Source organism: Leptopilina heterotoma, unplaced genomic scaffold (genome assembly GCF_015476425.1).
Source record: "Leptopilina heterotoma isolate Lh14 unplaced genomic scaffold, ASM1547642v1 Lhet_18, whole genome shotgun sequence".
Taxonomy (NCBI): Eukaryota; Metazoa; Arthropoda; class Insecta; order Hymenoptera; family Figitidae; genus Leptopilina; species Leptopilina heterotoma.
In genome coordinates this window covers 2287493-2312358 of record NW_025110896.1, presented here as the reverse complement: position 1 = coordinate 2312358, position 24866 = coordinate 2287493, and the positions used below count along the sequence as shown (strand labels likewise).

General features: G+C 24.1%; 1 protein-coding gene across 1 annotated transcript in view; it reads right to left on the bottom strand.

Annotated features, from left to right (window-relative positions):
* The window catches only part of LOC122499920 (dynein axonemal heavy chain 10), a 56945-nt gene extending 35775 nt beyond the window's left edge, over positions 1-21170 (bottom strand). Inside the window, exons 1-26 of the mRNA XM_043608506.1 lie at positions 20979-21170; positions 20616-20772; positions 20259-20522; positions 19024-19214; positions 16766-17361; positions 15990-16268; positions 15645-15770; positions 14971-15263; positions 14403-14552; positions 14067-14324; positions 13704-13891; positions 12939-13218; positions 12327-12571; positions 11836-12082; positions 11325-11597; positions 10076-10506; positions 8806-8969; positions 8203-8550; positions 7139-7530; positions 6328-6465; positions 6049-6239; positions 5467-5642; positions 4904-5157; positions 1849-2376; positions 1069-1227; positions 494-754 (exon numbers count right to left, since the gene is read on the bottom strand). Coding sequence (XP_043464441.1) covers positions 494-754; positions 1069-1227; positions 1849-2376; positions 4904-5157; positions 5467-5642; positions 6049-6239; positions 6328-6465; positions 7139-7530; positions 8203-8550; positions 8806-8969; positions 10076-10506; positions 11325-11597; positions 11836-12082; positions 12327-12571; positions 12939-13218; positions 13704-13891; positions 14067-14324; positions 14403-14552; positions 14971-15263; positions 15645-15770; positions 15990-16268; positions 16766-17361; positions 19024-19214; positions 20259-20522; positions 20616-20772; positions 20979-21115 — 6726 coding nt within the window. The 5' untranslated portion in view covers positions 21116-21170. The remainder of the gene's footprint in view (positions 1-493; positions 755-1068; positions 1228-1848; positions 2377-4903; positions 5158-5466; positions 5643-6048; positions 6240-6327; positions 6466-7138; positions 7531-8202; positions 8551-8805; positions 8970-10075; positions 10507-11324; positions 11598-11835; positions 12083-12326; positions 12572-12938; positions 13219-13703; positions 13892-14066; positions 14325-14402; positions 14553-14970; positions 15264-15644; positions 15771-15989; positions 16269-16765; positions 17362-19023; positions 19215-20258; positions 20523-20615; positions 20773-20978) is intronic.
* Positions 21171-24866: the final 3696 nt, after the last annotated feature.

Below are 24866 nucleotides of genomic sequence, written 5' to 3'. Positions count from 1 at the left end.
GACTAGTATTACTGATAATGAAATTTGATTCTAAAAAACAACAAAAAATATTGTCTGACTAAAATTGACTTGTACTACTTGTAATTAAATTTGATTCTTAAAAAACTACCAAAAAATTGTCTGACTAAAATTTACTTGTACTAATGTTAATTAAATTTTATTGCAAAATAACGACAAAAAATATTGTCTGACTAAACCTGACTTGTACTACTAATTATTAATAATTGAATTATATGAATTTTTAAACGCGTTCCATCCTTAAAATTCTCTACTATTTTTTCTTTAGCGGAGGGATTTAAAGTACCTTAAAACTTTTAACAATTAATTAGTGAGAGTCAATTTTAAGTCAGGCATTGTTATTATTTTTAATTTCTATCATATTTTTTATTATTTTCACAATTATATTTTGGGGGTGTTAGTGATAAAGACAGTTTTTAGTCAGACATAAGTTTAAATAAAAATTGACGCGAAGAAATTGTGTTTTTAAAATTACTTCAAAGAGAAGACTGCAATGATCTTGTAATTTTATCCTCTCTTGATTAGCTAGAGTCAATAATTTATTGTCATCCATAACCGAATTCATATTCTCGATCCACAATGCGTCCACGTCTCCATCAAATAGAATATATCGTCTCTCATCTTTTCCCGATTCTGGACTTCTGTTTATTTCCCGAAATATTTTACTCAAAAGACCATCGGTCCAATCACGTGTCAGGGGATCCAACACACCGTAGAGTTCCGTTACTGTGCATGCCTATTGAAAGAATTCTTAAATTTTTGTTATATTAAAAATTTAATGATAATATTAGTTTTTGAAAACAAGTAATGTCAATTTTTTATTGTTAATAATAAAAGTAACATTATGTAACAATAAAAGTAACAGTTAACAGTAAAGGTAACAATAAGAGTTACAGTAAAAGTAACAATAACAGTTACAGTATCAATGTAATAATAATAAATGATAATTAATAAGTAAATAATAATAATAATAATAATAATAATAATAATAATAATAAATTTAGTAATAACTGTGAGAGTAATAAATAATTAATTTATTAATATTAATACTTTTGGATTCATGACAAAAAGTTTGGTTGGCTTATCCAAATAGGTTTGAGCTTTGCATAAAGTTTCTATTACAACTGACTTGCCACCTCCTGTAGGTCCAACAATCATTGTCGAGTGTCTCGTCATCATTACTTCGTACATTTGAACAACTTTATCCACCTTAAAATAAGTTATTGTTTTTATTTATTATAATTTTAATTTATTATAATTTTAATTTATTATAATTTTAATTTATTTACTAGAATTATAGTTTGTTATTATTGTAATTAATTTATTCCAATTACTGTATATTATAATTATAATTTATTTAGTACAATTAAAATTTATTTTCTATAATTTGTAAGTTCATTACACTAAAAAAAAATTTATTTGATTCAAGTAACCGATTAATTGACTATATAAAGTAAATATTTACTTGAATCAAATAATATTTATTGGAGTCAATTAAATGGTATTTGAACCAACAATTTCAGTATTTGAAGCAAATATAAAGTGAACCATTTAATTGACTTCAATAAATATTATTTGATTCAATTAAATATTTAATTGATAATAGTCAATTAATCGGTTATTTGAATCAAATAATTTTTTTCTCAGTGTATAATTATAATTAGTTTTCTTACAATTCTAGTCTCTGAATTTTAAAAATTGTTGAGAATTGTAATTTTCTTCAAAGGACTGAGAGAGAAAGTGATTACATTAATTTATTTAATTTAATTAATTAAATTAATTAATTATTTAGTTATTAATTAATTAAATTAATTATTAATGAAATAATACCTGATCGGGAAGTACAACATAACCATTCTTATCAAGAACCTCTTCGACGGCATCGTTAAAATCAGGATACCTGACCCTGGGACAATCGAGACCGGGAAATAGATCCTTAATTAATCCAAGAAAAAGAGGAACGTCGTCGAATATAAATTTTGGTAGATTCATGTCACGTAATGCTCTCATTAGAACGACATTTTCTTGTAAATTTCCTGATGTTCTTCGCAAATTTCCCGCCATATTTAACACCGATTTCAATGCTCTCAGACCAAAATCGTAGTGCGTCTGTTTACTCAATTGTTCGCTGGCCAATTTGTAGAGGACTGTCATTTTCTTGGCAAGAACTTTGGCAGTGAGGAAACCGGCACTGAACAATTTTATCTGACAAATCATTTCCATATCGGGAACAATGCAAACAACCGGTCTAAATAGTGCCTTCACCGATTCTGGTAGTTCTGTACGACCCGCGTAGCCAGGATTCATTGTTATGAATATTCCCACTTTTGAGTCGAGCACAATGTCCTGATTCTCGAACTGTTTAAAATTTTAAATGTAACTTGTTACATGGTTATTTATTAATATTATTATTATTACTATTATTATTGCTATATCACTATTATTATTGTTATTACTATTGTTATTGTTATTACTATTATAATAATAATTATTATTTATAAATAATTATTAGGGGCCATCCACATATTACGTTACACTATTTTTTTAAATCATTTTTACCTCCCCCTTGTCACACATTTTTACATACATTAGCGCCATTTTCCTGCAGGGTGCATAAATTGCATGTCTGACTAAAAACTGAGTTTAATTTCTGGAAGAAGTCTAATAATTTTAATAAAGAGAAGATAATTAATAATTTTATTATTAAAATTGTAGTCGGATAATTGAAATAATTTGGAGAGCTTTGCCTCATTTATTATTTTATGTTATCAGACTTTATTTAATAATTAGAACACTTTAAAGTTTAAAATGCTCAGTCTGACTAAAAAGTGAGTTTAACTACTAGATGGTTTTCTAAAAAATTAAATTAACACTAAAAATTGACTGAAAAATTAAAACTGACTAAAATTGACCTTTACTACTGAAATAATAAATACAGAAAATGTTTTGTCGGACTAAAATTGCTGTCTACTACTAGAAAATACTGTCAAAAAATTTTAATTAGTCTGAGAAAATATAAATTTTTTTACTTTTTTTGTAAAATTATAGAAATTATTATAATTATTATAATTTGCCTTACCAAAAGTATCACTTACTGATTATTATAAACTATCAAGAATTTTAATGCATTGTCTGACTAAAAATGACTTGTACTACTGGTTCAATAATGACTAAAGTTTGTAAGTATATTGTATTCGATAACAATTTTTGTTATATAAAACATTTTGTTTGTTAAATTTTGAATAACAATAGTACATGTTTTCTCTATTTAAATACAGTAGTAGAAGTTAATTTTAGTCAGACAGGATTGCTTTGCAAAATTTCGTAAGTCAACATAGCTGAAAATCAAAATTTTTATTTTAATTAGACCAAGTAGTAAATGACACTTTCACTAAGACAAATATTTTATACTAATTCCAATAATTTTAGTATCGCAGTAGTAAAAAAAATTTTACTCAGACAAGACATCAATGTAATTTTTCTTTGTGGAATTTTTGTTTATAAATTTCGTTAAACTCTGTTAGTATTAAATTTCAAGAATTAATTGCTAATTTCATTTAATTCTATAATTTAATTCTTTAATTAAATTATAAAATTCATTTGAAGAATTAAATTATAAATTTAAATTATAGAATTAAATTATAGAATTAAATTAAATTAGTATTTAATTCTAGAAATTTAATACTAACAGAGTTTAACGAAATTTATTAACAAAAATTCTACAAAGAAAATTTACATTGATTTCTTGTCTGAGTAAAATTATTTTTTACTATACTGATACTAAAATTAAAGGAATTTGTATAAAATATTTGTCTCAGTGAAACTGTCAGTTACTACTTGGTCTAATTAATTAAAATAAAAAAAATTTAATTCCACAATTTAATTTAATAATTTAATTCTGTAATTTAATTTTATAATTAAATTCAAGAATTAAATTATTTATGAACTTTTAACAATTTAAATATTTCGCGTGACAAAACTAAACTTTACTACTTATAGTCAACGTAACCTTTACTACTGAAATTTAGATTACAAGAAAGTTTATAATTATACCTTCCGCCTGACTAAAATTGACCTTTACTACTGAAATAATTAATATATAGCATTTTTTGTCAGACTAAAGTCTGTATCAATTTGATATTATTTTCTGATTGTAGTACAAAACTGTAACTTAGTGAGATAGTAGTTAATGTTTATTTTAGTCAGACAAAAATTCGAACTAATGTTATAGTACAGAAATTTACTAATTTTTTTAGTATTTTACTAATTTATTTTTATTGCAAAATCAGTTTTATTTATTATATTTATTTAGATTGTTCTAAACAGACCATATTTCTATTAATTTTGTCAATTTTTGAATCAGTAGTACTAAATAATTTTAGTCGAACACTTTACAAGGTTACTTATTTATAAAATATTAAATTTGTTGAATTCTTTATTTATTAATTTAAATCAGAAAAATTAAACAAACTTGTCTGACTTGAATTATTTCGTACTACTAGTTTTTAAGAATTTAGCTTGATAGAAGCTTTCAAGAATTTAAATATTTTTTCTGACAAAAAATTATTTGTACTACTGATATACAAAGTTTACGAATATATATTTGACATAAATTTCTTTCAGTAGTAAATAATATTCGTGACTTAGAGAAACAGTAGTACACTTTTATTGTTGTCAGAAAAAGTTTAATTATACTGCTGAAAAATTACTGATTTTTATTGATTCGTATTAATTTATTTATTTATAAATAATAATAAAATTAATAATTTATTATTATATAGAGATTGAAAACTAAAATTAACAATTAACAATTAATAGAAATTAAAAATTCTGAATTTTAAATATCAATAGACCGTTAATAATCAAGAATAATAATTTTACTGACCGTAAATGTTTGAACTTTGCTCTGCAATGCAGATCTTATTGTTTGTAATTGAGTCGAAATAACCGATAAGACAGAGACGTCGATTCGATTGAATTCATCGAAACAACCCCAAGCTCCACATTGCGCTAAACCACCTAAAGTTTTGCCAATTGCAACGTAATCCATTCCTTCACCGCAATTCGTGACAATACACAAGAGTCCCAATGCCTTCGCGAGATCTTTCACTGTCTCCGTTTTACCCGTTCCCGCTGGGCCTAATTTTCATAGGAATAAAAGAGAAATTTAATTTTTAGTAAAAAATTACTAATTCGCTAGTTAAAGTAATTTGGAAATATATTAGATTTGTTTCTGTCAATATGTTAGTAATTTTTTTCACATTTAGTTAAATTTGACTGTTGAATTTGTTTTCTATACTAAAAATTAGTTATTTTTGTTAGTAATTAAAATAGGTCTGAGTCGTTCACGGTTTTACTGTCAAATAATTAATGTAATTTAGATTTAGAAAGTAATTTAGATTAGAAATGTTGGAAATTATTTGAAATAACTTAGTTTTCAGTAATTACCCGCGGGTGCGCCTCCCAAGTGCATCGACAGTGCCTGAGTAATGGTCAAATAAATTCTGTCTGTCAAGGGAGTGATAACGAGTCTTCCATTCAGTCCCATGTACTCGTAGCCGTACTCGAAACTTCCGGTGCACTGATTCATCCACACGTTATCCAAATCGTGAGCCCAGTAAAATCTAAGTTTCAATTAAATTTATTTTAATTCTACTCTCTAAATTGAATTCCATCATCGAAATTCCAAAAATTGTCTGACCAAACGTTTGCTTTTACTACTCAATAAAAAATTCGTTTCGCAAAAATCAATTTACAGTTTTAGTTTTTCCAAAATTCTCAAATTGAGACTATCAAAACGTTGCATTGTCACGATTTTGATATACGATTTTTTGTCTCAATTTGATATTTTTTAGAAAAGTTGTGAATTTTTATCACTTTTGTTTAGTTTTTTATTTAAGTTTATTTATTTATACTTCTGAGAAATTCAATTATTTAGAAAAAATTAAAATTACTATTAAAAATAAATATTAAATATTAAAATTACTATTAAAAATAGTGCAAAAATTTTTTAGTTGGAATATTAAATACCTCAATTGACTCTCCCATTCGAATTCCATTGCGTCCATTATACTGTCCCTAACGAATTCGTCAATAATATCGCGAATGTGAACGTCGACTGTTAAAATTGTATCCAATTTTTTGCGATCATTATTGGTGAGATTGTCGCCTCCCATTAGGGTAACAACTTCGTCCAGTTGAGTGTTGAGTTGTTGCAAATACTACTGACATTAAGAATGTAATTTAATTACAAAAAAAATTGAATTTTAAAATTTAAATACAATATTTTAATCTGGGCGATTAAAGTACCTCCTTCATGGCACGTTTGCTTCCTTGGGCAATTTTTTGAAAAACATTCTCAACTTCTGCTGTCCACCATATTTGATTTGCAGCGAGTATCATCATCCCTTGATAATCTAACATCCACTCGGTTCTCGGTCTTCTTTCCTTCAACAAATAGATTCGAATTTATTGGAAAAAAAATATTTTTTCTACCCTGAGAAAAATGTTCTTTTAATTCAAAAATATATGTAGCCAATCAAAAAAATATGTAGCTAACCAAAAAAATATGTTTGAATCAAAGATATTATATAATTGAATTAAACGTTATTTTTATTGAATCAAAATTATTATGTTTCATTAAAAAATAATTTTTGGTTGACTGTATAGCAAAGATAATTAATTTTGATTCAAATATATTGTTTTCTCGGTGTAATTAATAAAATTTTTAAATTTTTTTCCCTATTTAATTCTTCGTTTTTATATTCATTTAGTAATTCATATAAGTTCTGAATATTAAAATGAACGAAATTTTTCTGAAAATAATTATTTCCAGAAATTATCTACTTGAATAAAAATTAGAAAGGTAAATTAAACATTTTTAAATAAATATTAAAATGACGAATAAATGAACACTGAGAAAACAATATACTTGAATTAAATATAATTAAATATAATAATTTTGATTTAACGAAAATTACATTTAATTCAAACATATTTTTGGAAAAAAAATTTCTTTACAGCGAATAAATAAATAACAAAAAAAATGATAAAATAAATAATTTTCGTTCATTTGAACGTTTAGAATTTTAAGGATATTTTTTTTAATCCTATTTTTAACCTTGCCATAATTGTGAACTGCTTTTTTCGTTAAATATCTATTCGATCTTCTCATTTCCTCAAGAGCGAGGACCATCCATTCTTCTATTTTCCCCTCGGCAAATACTGAATTTCTAAATTCCATTATTTCATTCTCATTGGAAATTAGCGCACTCGCCACTGTTCTCCCCTCTAAATCGGGACCTAATCTGAATTTTTTGAGATTATCGAACATTTTTCCAATATGCTCCTGTATAACACTTGGTTCATTGCTGCCTAAAATTCCCAAAAGTTCGTCGTCACTGATAAAATTGAATCGCGGAAATATTGCTCGTTTTGTGTTCAAGTACTCGGTGAGGGATTTTTGACATCTTTCGAGTCCTGCACTGAGTCCTTCGAATTCCTCTTTGCGACCTGTGAAAAGAACATTTTTTTTTAATGTAAAAATAAGAAATGTAAAATTTTTATAGAAAATATATTTTATATTTTATTGTATATTTTATTGAACATTTTATTGGGTATTTTATTTTTTATTTTATATTTTATTTTTATTCGTAAAAATCGAATTTTTCAAATGAACGAAATTTATTTGTTTTCTCTTCACATTAAATTATTGTATTACAATAATATTGCGGTACAATGGAACCTGTCGGAATACAACTCGATTTTATAAATTTTATTACAGTAAACAATCATTAAAAATTGTTTTATAATTTAATTTTATAAATTTTATAATATTTTTACAATATTCTGGAATTAAGTAGTGAAAATAATTTTTCTTGGACATTTTTGAATATAAAAAAATTTTTTTAAATAGAGTTGCATTCCTACAGGTTTGACTGTACGAATTAAAAATTTATTTACAAACTTTCAAAGTGTTTTAATTACATTTTTATTTTTAAATGCAATCGGTAATTTTTTTGAAAATATTTAGAGAGAAAAAATATTTTATTTATTTGAAAGGTACCGACGAAGGACCAACGCTGAATGTAAAATATATTTTTTATAAAATATTAAAAAATATAAAAATATAAATTAATTTTTAAATGTTTAGTTTTATAAAATATGGTAATAAATTAGTCCTACCGGCAATCGAACAACATTCGAGGACATTCAATCGTTTAGAAGTATCGAGCATTATTTTTCGAAAATTCTTATCAATTTCGTCGAATTTTTTGGCTTCTTCAGGAAGTTGTGTTCTAATATCGCCACCGACGAATATTCCCTCCAAGTACAACCACTTTCTTTGCAATTCAATCCAAACTTCAATAACTTCAGAAATTGTTTGCATCGATTTCTCCCATTTTTGCACAGTCGACAAAAATGGACCGATAAATTGTGACGATGACATACTTTGCAGATTCATCATATTATCTTCTAGAACTTGATTCAATTCGTCGACAGGAGCGAGAATAAAACCTCGATCTTCATTTCCTGTTTATTTTAAATTTAAATTTATTAATTTATTTATTTATAATCAAATATTTTTTATAATTTTATTTTTCTAAGAAGGTAATCTTTCTTAAAAGGTAAATTTTTATAATCAAATATTTTTTATAATTTTATTTTCCTAAATTAAAACACTTTTTGAGAAATTTTTGTTTAAGAAATAATTATTAAACCTTCAAGATATTTTTAAAAAATAATTATTATACCTTTAAAATATTTTTGAAAAAATAATTATTAAACCTTTAAAATGTTTAATGACTGTAAAATCCATTGTTGTCCAGACTTGAGCGATTTCCTTCACTCCTTTCTCGATTGACAATTCTCTGATAGCATTGTTAACAATAATTTGCGCAATTTCTTGATGTTTCGCCAAATCCATGGCAAACATGTTTTCCAAAGTGAACCTTTTGTGAAAAAAGACATTTTTTTTTATCTGATAATTAAATATAATTTTGACTGTACTAAATTTGGAGGGATGCAAAAAGAGTGAAAAAAAAATTATTACTCACCCCTCCATTTTATCTGGTCAGGTATCTCATTTCCCCCAGTAATAATTTTTTCAAGGTTTATTAATATAATATTTATTATTATTTATTAATATTAATAAATTATTTATTTCTTTTGCACATTGTTAATAAAGTCTTTTTTCGAAAAAAGAATTTCATGTTTTACGAATTTTTATTTTCAGAATTTAATTATTACTAATTAATTTAGTTAATTAGGAATAAAATAAAAAATATCAAAATAAAATCAGGCTATTTATGTTTTTAGTTATTTTTCACACAGGAATTTAGTAGAACAAATTTTTTCTGAATAAAAAACTATGTCCTAAATATAAGAAATTGAAAAAAAAATAATTTTGAACTACTAAATAATATTAAATAACATTTTTTTTTAACAATTTTTTCATTTTTATATTAAAAATTCATAGAACATGAAAATTATTTTAGGAAATGATGGAAGTGAAGGGTTTTTTTATCTTAAAATTTTTTTCGTTTTTACATTCACATTTCATTTTATAATGTTACATTTAAATTCATTCTAAAATTCTTATTCGAATATTTCTTTGTTTACAAAATGTTCGAAAAATTATTTAAAAAACAATTTAAGTAAATTTTGCAGATTTTTCAACTACATAATAATAGAAGTAAATTATAATAGTAAAAAAAATAACAATATTATTATTAATAATTAAGAATAATAAGTAATAATTAATAATAATTAATAATAAGTAATAATAACTAATAATTAATAATAATAAATAATAATAAGTAATAATTAATAACAAAATTAATAATAATAAATAATAAGAATAATGAAATTAAATAAGTAAATAAATAATAAACATAACAATAAATATTAATAATAATAATAATAGTAAAAATAATGATAAAAAATCATTAAAAATGATAAATAAAAAAATCAATGAAAATTTCTTGAAGATAATATCGTATTAAAAAAAAAATATTTCTTTTTAAATTTGAAAAAAATAAATTATTGCTTCGCGGACCTGTCGGGAGACATATCGAAATGTTTTCCTGTTTTTTCCATCAATTCTTGCCAATGTCTCTCCCTCATTGCTTCATTTTTCAATTCCACAAATAGTGGCACGGAATTTCTGAAATCCTTCATTATTGTCTCTAATGCTTGTCCCACACTGAGCGCCCGAACTGCTTTTGGTAATTTTCGAAATTCCTTCAAAAATCCATCCATTCCGTCCATTAATTGTTGGGGATTCAAATTCACCCACAATGTCTTTGACCAAATATCACGAGCGTTCTTTTGTTGTTTGTACAATTTGTACAATAATTCCATTCCCTCGTAATCTCTTTTGACATTCAGAAAAAATGTGTAATCCGTCGGTTCAAGGTCGAATAGAATTTCGGCATTCACTAAATCGAGTCTCTTCTCCTCCAATGATTCAATTTGTTTTCCATAATCCTGGGGAGAGGAAAAATTGCTTTTTTGGTTAAATATGTTTTTCTATTTTCTTTATTTTATTTTCTATTTTTTTATTATTTTTTATTCTCTTTAATTTATTTTCTATCTTTTTTTTTATTTTCTACTTTCTTTATTATTTTTTATTTTCTTTATGTTATTTTCTACTTTCTTTGTTTTCTATTTTACTTTCATTATTTTATTAACATTTTTTTTTATTATTTTCTATTCTCTTTAATTTATTTTCAATTTTCTTTTTTTTATTTTCTACTTTCTTTATTATTTTTTATTTTCTTTATGTTATTTTCTACTTTCTTTGTTTTATATTCTTCTTTCATTATTTTATTAACATTTGTTTTATTTGCCTTCCTATTTTCTTCATTTTATTCACTACTTTTATACTATTTTCTATTATTTATTTTGTTTCCTATTTTTTTTAATTTTACTTTGTGTTTTCTTTTTTATTTTTTTTATTCCATTTTCATTATTTTATTCTCTATTATAACTCAAAATAATTCTATAAAATTTTACTAGAATGATTCTATATAAAATCTGGTGAACATTCTATAGAAATTCATTAAAAATGTTCAACGGAATTTCTACAGGAATTTTAGTAAATATTAAGTAGAAATTTACAGTGTAAAATATTTTTTTTTTCTTTACTGAAGTGAAAAATTAAATTAAAAAAGAATGAAACTATAAATTGAACTTTTAGTTTAGAACTAATTTTTGTTAATATACAGAAAATAATATTTTGTTGATAAAAATTTATCGTTGTCTATTTGAACGTTAAAAATTTGATTAGAAATATAAAGTCCTACGCTCATCATTTTTATTCCTCGATCTAAATCAACGCCAACACTTCCCGGACCATTTGATTCAAAATCTTTAGAAAACTCCAAAAATTCTCGACTGAAATCTTCAATTTGTTCAATTGTCATCTCGCAAAATCTGTCCTTTGTACTCTCCAAAGTGGTGGCTCTGTAAAGAGCACCCAAATAAAGTGACTCCCAATCCTCTTGTAGTTTGTAAGCCATATTCTCGTCCTCCGAATTAAATGTTATTTTATGCATCCTGAGGGTTCGAAATGTTTCCTATTTGCATCGAAAATTGATTAATAATAATTGATTAGTTAATTACATTGAATTATTTATTATTTAAATTAATTAATTAATTATTTATTATTTATTTTTTATTTATGTTAATTTTTATACACTTTTCGTCGAAAATTCTTACTTTTTGCTTATTGTTACTCTTATTAAATTTATAATCAAAAAAGGTTTTTTTTAAATTTTTGAAAAAATAATTAATTTATCGTAAGAAAAATAAAACCTGGTACAAACGGTACTGCACATCAGCTTGAATTGCCATTTTTTTAACATCGGAAATTGCTTGCATGATGGTCTTAAAACGTTCCAAACCACTGATAACGAGTTCAATTTCCTCACGATAATTTTCAATTTTTGTCTTGAGATTAATCATCGATTCAATTGTCTCGTCCAAGAGATATTTTCCCAGTATGTTTTTCCATTCGGTGGCATGTTCACTGATTTCTTGAAGAAGAGGTTTTAGATTTATTCTAAAAAGAAACGAATATTTTTCTTCAATTTTTTAATTTTTTCAATATGATAAATTATTATTTTTATTACCTATAATTAATAATTTTTTAAAATTACTCTCTAAAATTGTAATTTTTTTTAGATTTGTAGAAAAAACTCAGAAATTCCAGAGTTTTTTTTAAATTTGTAGAAAGAAATTGTAATTGTAATTTTCTTTTTTTTTTTTTTAAATAAAGAAATTAAAATTAATGTTTGTTGGGAAACCTGATGCTGCCAAGATCGTAGTAATTATTCATTTCACGAATATCTTTAATTATTGTCCCATAAATTGTGAATTTTTCATCATATTTTTGCAATGTTGGACAAGTATTGACGAATTTTTCGCACATACTTCTTTTATCGAAATACCAAATATTTGAGTATTTTATCCATCTGAGAAGATAGGTGAAGCAATTTGTCGCTATTCTTTGCGCTGTTTCTTGTATATTTTTTATTAAATCATTGATTATCTGAAATCGATTTTCAGTGTTGGAAATAATTGCGAAAATTATTTTTTCGTTATGTATTGTTTTATTTATAAATTTATAATTAATAACGAGTTTTTATCACTCTTCTGAATCTAAATAATAAATAAAATAGCTATTTTAGAGAAACTTATCGTTGTCTCATGTAAATATTTTGTTGAATGTAGAATAAATTTTGTTTTATTTATCTATATATATATTATTTTATTTGTTTATAGTAATATATAATTTTTATTTATGCATACTGCATTTGGTTTTTTTTTCAAAATTTTGTTTCGAAGAATTTTGAAATTAAAAAAAAGAAATTTAGTTTAGAAATTTATTGAGAGACGTCATAAAAGTTTTTTAAAACCTGAATGTTCATTATATCTTCGTAGAAGTGAAATAGAAGAGAAATTTCCACATCGTATTGTAGTTCTGGTTTGCAGACGAGGCAAGTGCCTCTTTTCCAACGGGGAAAATTTTTCGCTCTATCCATTAAATCTTTCACGTCGTGAAGAATTATCGTAAAAATTTCGGCTGCCGATGGTCTCAAAACAACTTCCGACGCTAATAAAATGGCTTCGACAGTGAAAAGCGGTTTATTGCCGGACAATAAATTGTTTATTAATTCCAAATTTTTTATGAAGCATCTACAGAAAATAAATAGGTTTTTAGTAATTCATGTTTTATTTGCAGAATTTTTATACTTATGAACTACTATATTTTTCTATTTTTACTTTTTAAAATTTTGTATTTTTCTACTTATTTTTTCTATTTTCAATTTTTTAATTTTTATATTTTTGTATTTTCATTTTTACATTTTTGTATTTTTATTTTTATATTTTTGTATTTCTATTTTTTATATTTTCTACATTTCTGTTTTTTTATTCTTTTTTATTTTGAAAAAAGGCCTGATTATTTTGTTTCTGCATTTTATAACAAAATAATTTTAAAAAACAATTTTACAAAAAGGAAATATTTGTATTTTTGTATTTTTAAGTTAAAAAATTTGCATATGTTTATAAAAATTATTCTGTCCTAGTTGCAAAAAAAAAATTCTAAGTTTAATTAATTCTAAATTTTTAGAAATTTAACAAGTTTTATTCATAATTTTAATTAAATTTCGGAAACTTACTTCACAAAGCCATCGAATATTTTGTATTCATATTTTTCGTAAAACAATTGCATTGCCTCGCTTTTTCCAGTTGAAGTTTCCTCCACAAGACTTTCCAATTTAATCAGCAGGGGGGTAATAGAACTGTAAATTTTTGTCATTGCACAAGTCACCTCTGTTCTTCTCGTTTCAATTTCAGCATAGTAATCCTATTTTGAAAAACAAACAAAATGTTAAAACATTCGTTCAAAGGGAAAAATGGATTCAATTATAGAATTAAGGGACAAATTATAATTATAATTATAAATAATAAATTATAATTATAATTATAATTATAATTATTTATAATTATATTTTTTATTTTTTGAGAAAAAGTTAACCAACCCTACAAGTTTGCAGTTGATAACCCGGAACACATGGATCTTGATTTGTTGAATATAAATTGTAGACTTGAAAATTAATTCTTTGCTCAAGATCAGCTTTTATTTGGTCCACTTGTGACACGAGGGAGACTAAAGTTTTTAATAATTTATTACAACTCGAAGCATACTCTTTGATACCTAAGGAATGCCAATTCAATCTCGTCACTCCAGGTTGCATATATTTTTCCATATTTTTCAAAGCATTTTTCAAAAGTTGTACCTGTGTTTGTGTTTTTTTTTATTTAAAAAAATTTTACTGTTTTTAAAATCTAATTTTATTAAAATTGAAAGTAATTACATCAACGTGATCCAATTTGTTAAGAATTTCATTGTACTGATTGACCATTTTTTCCGTGTTCTCCTTATCTTTGTTTAATCGAATTTTTTGAATGCTAACGTCTTTTATTACTGCGGGTAATTCGAAACGAAGTTGTTCCAATAGTTCGGCCTGAAATAGAAGTTTCAAAAAAATGGAGAAAAATTATTTTTACTTTCTAAATTCAAATTAAAAAATTGTTAATTTTCTCAATATTACACTGGAAAAAAAATTATTTAATTTAAATATCCGACTACTTGTCTATTATCAAATAAATATTTATTTAAATCAAATAATATTCACTTAGTTCTAATAAATTTTATTTAAACCGACTAATAATTTCAGTATTTAAAGCAAATACGATTTAATTGACTAGAATAAAAATTATTGGATAATAGACTTGATAATAGACAAATAAACGAATATTTGGATAAAATAATTTTTTAAGCGTAAAATTGTTAAATAAAATTAATTAAGATTATTTTGAAAGTAGAAAAAAAATTATTTGCAAATAAATAAATAAATAATTCTTTTGAAAGGAATTTTATACCTCACGAATTATTTCAAATATCGACAAATCGAAGTTCAATTTAAATCTCAAATTACGTTCAGTAAGAATGTATCCTTGCATTATTTCCGCCCAGGTGATTTTTTTCTCCTTTTTCTCGGGCAAAGCGGGTAAAGTTGGCAATTTGGATTCCTTAAATATGGATACAATTTTTGACAATTGCTTTGAATTAATATCGTCTTCTTTTCTCTCGGATTTTATATCCGTTCTCTCCGAATGCAATGTTTTTTTGCCCACAGTCGATCTCATTGTCATAATTGCAGAATCACCTGTACCTGCATTTTTTTCACGGAATTTTTTTTAGTTATAAATTAAAATTTACGAATTCATTTAAATTTAAAATTCACAAATGATTCAATCAAAAAAAAAATTAATTGAAAATAATAAAATATATTGAAAAAAATAAATTTAATACAAAAGAAAATAATTATTTTAAAATTTATTTACTTTGCTAAATATTTATTTTGCATATAAATAATAATTTAAATAAATATGTATTAGCCAAGTAAATTTAGTATTAAGAGAAATAATTATTATTATGAAAATTATTTACTCTGACAAAAATTACCGAAATATAGAAACGAAATAATTAAAGTATTATTTTTTATATTGAATAATAATTATAATATTGTTATTACAAAAATTATTTACTCTACCGAAACTAAATTTGGACAAAATTCGCTCGTTTCGTTTCGCTGATTCAGTGAGTGTAAGAAGACTACGTTCCTTAGTCTTCGATTTTCTCTTTTTACTAAAATAAGTTGGAAATTTTTCTCCATCACCTGAAAGGAGTATTTTATATAATTATTTTTGATAGTTCATGACTAAACTTTGTAATTTTGTTTGTTTTAAAATTTAAATTCTAAATTAAAAATTTCAAAATTTAAATTTTAAATTTAGAATTTCCGAATTTAAATTAAAAATTTTATTAAGTTTTATGAGAAATTAGATAAATAGTAAAATTTGAATTTATTTAAAAACTTGGATAAATCTTTTTTTACCCGATTCTATTGAGAGAATACTTTGTTTCATTGAATTGACAGCTATAAATTGAGCTTTCTCTAGCCATGTGAAAAATTTGCTTTCCTCAAAGGACTCCATTTGCTTTGCCAATTCCATGTATTGGCCGAAAGCGAATAACTTTAAATCACTGTTTTTCAATTCTTTGATATTTTGAAATAGAATCACTGGATCCTTGAGTCGATGAAATAATTGTCTTTCCCAGAAAATTGCACCAGCAATTGGTGGATGATATGACAGTAGCGGTGGATTTCTTTTACCTATAAACAAGAAATTTTTTATTTAATTTAAATAAAATTTTCTTTGATTTTAATATAATTAATTTGTTTCATGATTAATTTTCTTTGTTTTTAATAAATTTATTTGTTTCTGATTTCAAATTTATAAATAAATCAACATACTAATTTTTACATCAAGTAAGAGGTTAAAAAAAATTACTAGGAGAAAAATTTATATTTTTCTCTTAGTAATTTTTTTTTACATTAAATTGATTTGTTTCCAATAAAATTCTACTTCATTTAAATAAAATTTATTTTTTCCAACTAAATTTATTTGTTTTAATTAAATTTATTTGCTTCAACTGAATTTATTTGTTTTAATTAAATTTATTTGCTTCAACTGAATTTATTTGTTTCAAATGAATTAATTTGTCTGTAACAATTTTTTTTAAATTTAAATAAAAATTGTATTTGGGTTTAAAAAAATTTAATTGTGGTAAAAAAAAATTTTTTTTGAAATAAAGAATAAGTAAACAAACCCTGATTAAATAAATCCTCAACCATTCCAATTTCCTTGCTGAATTGTTGCATAATAACGTCAAATTTCTTCGACAATTGCTCCTGAATGGCTGCTCTTGTTTTCATTTTTTTGAATTTCATCAACATGTAAAGTGCCTCCTCGGCACTTATTAAAACCATAAAACACTCGTCAATGAATATTTTAGCATCACTCTCTAAAATTATCACTTGTGAATTAAACCAATTCATTGTTGCTTCCCAATTTTCTCTATTGAATTCGGAGAAAATATTAAAGTCAGCCTCCTGAATTGGTAGAGTCAGTTTACCAACGCGCTTCACAATTGCATCGATTTGCGTTGGATCGTTGATTATTGATTTCAATTCGGCTCCGAATATATTGTAAAAATCCTCAACAACACTTGCTATTGTATTCAAATCTTTACAGACATTCGATATGTATTCTGTTTCCTTGAATAAACGACGCTGATCGAATTCCCAGCGTACTCCTTTTCCGGAATTTTCAATACTTCTTCTTGTCTCGAGGTACGTGGCCTTCCATTTTTTTGTCATTTTGTGAGCATTCTGGGTCATTTGAATTACTTCCTCTAGAGGTTTTCTAAATATTTTGGCAAAGGAAAAAAAGATGTTTTGTTAGAAAAAAAAATGGTCGGACTAAAATTGAAATAATAATTTAATTTTAAAATATTAAAAATCTCATCACAATTGTCTGACTAAAAAATTCTTTTACTACTTTATATTTTTCTTAACCACTTTATAATTTTCCTGACTACTTTATCCTTTCCTTTATTACTTTACAATTTTACTGACAACTTTATAGTTTTTTTTTACTACTTTCCACTTTTAGAATTTGTAACCTTTTTCTAGTGCGGAATAATTTTTTTTACTAAAATAAAATTAATGATTTTCTAGACTGAACATTTTATTAACAAGGGAAATAAAAATTGGGAAAAAATTTACTAGTTAAGTTTTACTGCGATTTGTAGAGATTTAAGAATTAAAAAAATTTTGTCTGACATAGAATGTCTTTTACTATACTCACATCAAACTGTAGAAAATCTTGCGGTCTTTTTGTTTAACAACAATTTCTTAAGAGTAAAAATAACAAAAAAAATTGTCTGGTAATTTATTTAACACAAAATTTTAAACAAAGTGAAACTATCTTGTCTGACTTTAATAAATCTTATCACTTTTTTACTAAACTTAGTTACCAAATTGTGGAAATTAAAACATTAGAAAAAATTGCTTGTCTGGCTTAATCTGACTGTTACTACTGATTATAAATTTACAAGAAATTTATTAGAAATATTTTGTCTGACAAAAAATTACTTTTACTACTTTTTCATATAAAAGTCACTAAATAACTAAACTTAGTCACTAAAAAAAATTACTTGTCTGACTTGAGCTGACTTTTACTACTAATTATAAATTTAAATTGATTTAAAAATATTTTGTCTGACAAAAAATGAATTTTACTACTTTCTAAATTTATTTTGTATAAAAGTATTTAAATAATTAAACTTAGTCACCAAATTGTAGAAATTAAGTCATTAAAAAAATTATTACTCGTCTGACTTGAACGGACTGTTACTACTGATTATAAGTTTACAAGAAAATAGAAATATTTTGTCTGACAAAAAATGACTTATTCTACTTTCTGTCTTTATGTATAAATTCTATTTTTATAGGAACAATATAAAAATAAAGTAAAGTTGGTCTGAGAGTTACTGTTATTTTCTACTGAAATAAAAAAGAGTAATATTTACGTTTCGTCTGACTTTGAGAATCATTTACTACTTATTAGGAAAATAGCAAATTAAAAAATAAAAGTTAATTTTTTATAATTTATATTTATGTTATTAATAATTATAACTTATAATATTAACTAATTAATTAATAAAAAATATTGTTAATTATTGGTTTGTAAATAATTAAATGTTTGTAAATAATTTTTTCAAGAAACCGTTAAATTAGCTCAAAACTTGCTTTTCATGAAGAATATAATTTTTCTATTAATGTAAAATAATATAAATAACACATTTAACTATTAATTAAATAAGTTCAATAATATTTCATTTTGATTTTATTTTAGAAAAAAATGTAAAATATTTTTTTCTAAAAAATAATTAGTTTCAATTAGTAGTAAATGGCATTTTTAGTCAGACAAATGCGTTCTGCATTCTTATTACACCTATTTAGTTGAAAAGTATAAAAAAGATGGACTTGATAAAAATTGACGCAGTAATCTTATATAACTTACTTAAAAAGTGTTTTGACTGAAAGATTCTTCGTCACATTTTGAGACAATTGCCATGAAATTCTCTCGAGCAATGGCACCATTTTATTCTCAATGCTGTAGTATTTTGACAGGACCCACATCATTTGTATTCCATTCATCAGTAATGGAATCGCGTCCGCTATTGTCTCGAAAGAATCACTCTCATCCATCAACTGTGTGTGAATATTTTTTTATTAATTGATTATCAAAAATTTATTTTTAAGTATTTTGAATTTTTTTTTTCATTATTTTATTTATTTATTAATTTTCCTTTTTTTTCGTATTTTTAATTTCAATTTTTTTATTGGTATTTAATTTTCGATTTCTGTTTATATAAAAGCAATTGATTTTTAATTTCGATTTACCTAAATAGGCACAGAATTTCCAAATTTGATTTATCTGGGCATCAAATTTTTAATTTTGATCTATTTTTGGGCATTTCATTTTTAATTTCAGTGTATTTAATAGCTTTTAATTTCGATTTATTTATTCATAGCATTTAATTTTTAATTTCGTTTTTTTAGATCTTTAATATTTATTTAGTTTCTACAAAATGTGTCTGACTAGAAATTACTGTGACTACTTACGCCAAAAAATTAGAAAATACTTGATTTTTTAAAGGAATCTTTAATTTTTAATTTTAGTTTATTTAAAGCACGCATAATTTTTAATTTCGGTTGTTGAATTCTTTAATATTTATTTAGTATCTACAAGAAATGTCTGACTAGAAATTACTTTGACTACTTACGTCAAAAATTTTTAGAAAATACTCGATTTTTTAAAGGAATGTTTAATTTTTAATTTCAATTTATTTATTTAAAGCATTTCATTTTTAATTTAGTTTTTTAGTTCTTTAATATTTATTTAAGATTTAGCAGATGTGTCTGGCTATAAATTACTTTGACTACTTAAGTCAAAAAAATGAGGAAATATTCGATTTTTTAAAGGAATGTTTAATTTTTTAATTTCGATTTTCTAAAATAATAGCAATTTTTAGTCTTAATTTCTTATATAATAGCTATAAATATTTCTTTTCGTTTTTAAAGTAGTTATATGTAAATTTAATTTAAGTAGTTATAAAATTTCGATTTTTATTTATAAGTAGAGTCAATTTTTGTTTTTTATTTTTTTACTTTACTGTAGCTTGTTTTTCTACTTTATTTACTGAAAATTACTATAATTGTAGTTAATTTTTAACACCTATTTCGTATCATCACCTTGAAATACCTCAATACTGTGAAGAGAAACTTATTATTGTCCCTGGCCTCGGCATAATTCTTCCAAAGTTCCTTTTGAAAATACTCAAAATTCGAGCCAATTGTTGACTGACATTGATTTAAAATTGACAGTATTCTTTGGACAATTGGTGTTTTTAGTTGCTCAACCAACACTGAGAGTGATGTCTCTCTTTCTCTCCAGTCATCATACTCTGCCATTGGACCATTTCCCTTCAGTTCTTTCCTGGCGTAAGTGTCCAATGTCTGTTTTTCATTTTTTAAAATTAATTTCAAAGTTTTTTGTTTTTTTTTCGTTATTTTTCAATTTTTTATTGCTTTTTTGTATTTTTTTAATACCTTTTGTATGTGTTTACCCCATGATCCAACTGCCTCTTCCAATTGTGCGACGATTTCCTTCTTTGAACTTAAAGTCTCGTCTCTTACTTCCGGATCCGTTAATTCGTCAATTTTTGGTATTGTCAGCAGTGTGTCGCTCTCAATATGATCCAATGTCCTGAATTAGAAACAATTGGAAACTTTTAACAAACAGAATAATACAACAAAAATACAAAAATACAAAAATACAAAAATACAAAAATACAAAAATACAAAAATACAAAAATACAAAAATACAAAAATACAAAAATACAAAAATACAAAAATACAAAATAAAAATACAAAAATAAAAAACAAAATATATAAAATGAGAAAAAAAAGTACCATTCGACACTTGCGGTTAATTTATTCAAGTAATCGAGCAAATCCTTCTTAACCGGTTCGATTGGAGTTTCGTCGATTTCCTCGTTTTTAATAACAATAGTCGCCGAATGAATCGATCTCTGTGACCTGAATGACATCGAATCAGATTTTCTAATATCTGATTGCTTTTGACTGAGGGGAATTTCTTTTCCACTTTTACTGCGAATTAAATCCCCCCTCTGCTGATTGGTATCATTTTTTCCCACAACCCTATCACTATTTTTTTGCTCCCCTGAATCGAGAACTGTACTTTTCGATTTCATTGCTGCCAACGCGATTCTTCTGTAGTCGGAAGGTCTCATAAAAGCAGAAACCTGTAGTGAGAATTATTTAACTTTATTCATTTTTAGTTTGAATTTTACCTTTTCTTAGTTTTAATTTTTTTAATTTAATATTTAATTTATTTTAATCTTATTTTTAACTTTTCAAGACAATTAATTGAACACCAAAACAAAAAAATGAATGTAAATAAGACTGTGTCTGGCTAAAAACAACTTTTACTACTTACACCAAAAAAATTAGAAAACAATTCATTTTTTTTTTTTGTTTGGACTGTCTGACTTAGAATTATAAAAATAAATTTTTAAAAATTATTTTTGAAACCTGGGACGCTGCAATATTTTGCAATGTCGATGATAATTTTTCATTATTTAAACCAGATATCGTGCTGTACATTTCTTGAGTGTAGAGTCTCTGCGCTGCCGCTGGACCTCGGAATTGTTTTTCCACCAGAGGTTTAATAACCTGAGGAAACATTTTTATTATTATTATTATGTATTAAAAATTTTTTAATTGATAAATGCATAAGAATATAAATAGTAAATAACATTAAAACACCGAGAGAAAAATTTTATTTAAACAAAATATAATTTATTTGAGTTAAATAAAAGTATATTTGTCTCAGAAGCAATTAGGTTCCTTATTTGTTTGAAATAAATAAAATTTATTTGAAATAAATAAAAATTTGGCTCTGAGTCAAATATATTTTTTTTTTGCTGAATATAGTAAATAATATCATTAATATTTATTGTTCTTAAAATTCTATAAAAGTTTTAATAATATTAATATTAGTAATATTTAATAATATTCACTAATTGATTTTCGAATAAAAGTAAAATTTGCTTACTTTATTTCAAAAATATGAAAATAAAATGATATTTTAGGACAGAAAATAATTTCGAAATACGATGCATAAAAAATATAATTACGTAAGTGAGCATGCGATTAAGAGTTGGCAAGAATTGGCCATTTAAAGATCCAACGACAAAGTAACTTGGCATTTCCGCAAAGCACACTTCAAGAGTATTAAAAACAGGTGTTCCTTCATCATTAGTTCTCATAAAATATATAAGATTTATGTCCTTTAAATCACATCGTTTAGAATCAATTTCGCCAAAAAATATATGTATAACGGGTACTTCAACAACTTTGTCCACTACTTTCTAAAAAATTATGTCGTTAAAAACATTGTAATAAATAAATACATTTTTTTGTAATTTTTTTCTGTCTTTAATATATGAAAATATGAGATTTCACTTCTTTTTTTTTTTTTGAGAGAGAGAGAGAGAGAGAGATAAATTATTACAAAGTTTATGAACTTCTGTTTATTATCTTGCACTTATTACCTTAATGAGTATGTACTTGTCCTCATCTCCAGGTGGCGGTAAGAAAGTCACCGTTTCGACTGTAAATTATTTTTTGTTAAAAAATTTCATTTTGCAATTATATTTATGTAAATTTCTCTTTTGTATTAATTATGAATTATTCCTTATATGAGAATTTAGTTAATTTTCTTTTCTTAGTTGTTTATAATTACTTCTTAATTATTTATTTCTTATTTTTATTTCTAAATTATTTACTTATTATTTTATTTCTAAATTATTTCCTTCTTATTTTTATTTCTGAATTATTTACTTCTTATTTTTATTTCTAAATTATTTACCTACTTTTAATTTTTATTTCTGAATTATTTACTTCTTATTTTTCTTTCTAAATTATTTACTTCTTATTTTTATTTCTAAATTATTTACTTGTTGAGAAAAATTAATTCTTGATAATTATTAGTAGAAATAATAAATTTCACTTACGAGACGAATCGCTTTTCGTTTTAGATTTTTTTTTCAATTGTGTGATGGGAGTTTCGATTCTTACTTCGTCTTCATCTTCCTCGTGATCGAAAAAATCACCCTCTTCGCCAGTCTCGCTGGCTATTAAAATCGAGTGAAAAGATTTGCCCAATGACATTGTAGAGCCTGTGATTGCACTGACTGCCGAACTTTCCAAATCATTCGCATCTTTTTTGCCTTTCATTTTCTTTCCCTTCTTCGGTTTCTTCTCCTTTTTTCGCTCCTCTTGTTTTTCCACTTTTCCTTTTTTTCACGAAATGGTAATTTTTTAGTTTTCTTTCAATTTATTTGAATTATTTTAATAATAATAATTAATTTATCTATTTGAATTAATTCAATAATAATTAATTAATCTACTTGAATTAATTCACAAATATTTACAGTGCTTTTTGCAAAAGATTTTAAATAAATAAAAAATACCTATATTTTTTATTGCTTTTAATTTTAATTTCAATTTTTAATTTTGATTATTAAAATAATAAATGTAATAATAATAATAGTTGTATAAATATTCTATACTATATTCGAACAACGAATAAAATTTAAAGTAGGATAATGAAATAAATATTAGAAAAATGAAATATTTCTTTTTTTATATTTTTAAAAATATAAAATATCAGTGCAAAAATGTGCAAATGTTCAATTTTTGTTTTAGACGTTACCAGGTGCGCTTTTTGTCAACCTTTGCGGCCGACTTTTTGTGGCGAATGCAGTCATGGCGGTAATTTTACGGTGACCTGCCCTCATCAGAGTGGTGAGTACAATAACATTTTTTTTGTAATTCAATTTATTAAGATGTTTACGTACAATGGAAAATTAAAACTTACTTTCTTCCCATACTGACACTTCCTCCTGTATTGTTTCATTGCAATACGTTTTATAAAAAAATACTTGCTTCTTCGATAAATCTTTTACCCCATAAGTGTCAAATGTTAAAAAATCGAGAAGTTCCCTTTCAATTTGGCGCTCATTTTTCTAAATTAAAATAGTATACAATAATAATAGGAATTAACAATACGAATTAATTAACAATTAATTATCAATATGAATTAATTAATAATTAATTAACAATACAAATTAATTAACAATTAATTATCAATACGAATGAGTTAATAATTTATTAACCATACAAATTAATTAATTATAAATTAACAATACGAATTAATTAACAATGACTTAACAATTAATTTATAATAATACTAATTATTTAACAATTAAATACCAATAAAAATAATTATAATAATTATATTGCACTAAAAAAATTTTTTTTTTTAATTCAAAAATAAGTAGACAACTAAAAAAGTAAGTTTGAATTAAGCATATTTGATAATTGAATTAAGCGTAATGTTTATTGAATCAAACTTATTATATTTATTGAATCAAAATTGTTATGTTTAATTCGAAAATAATTTTTAGTTGACTGTATAACAAAGATAATTTTATTTGATTCAAATATTTGTCAGTGTAAAACAATTATAATAATTACAATAAAAAGATTAATTATAATAATTATAATAAAAAGATTAAATATAATAATTATAATAAAAAAATTAATTATAATAATAATAATAAAAAATAATGGTAATAATATAATGATAATAAAAAATTAAAACAAATTATTAGAATTAGAACATGTTAACAATATGAAAAAATAGCGATGATATTGAGTAATCCATATATATCAGCTGTTAATGACAATTATTAACAATGAAATAACTATTAT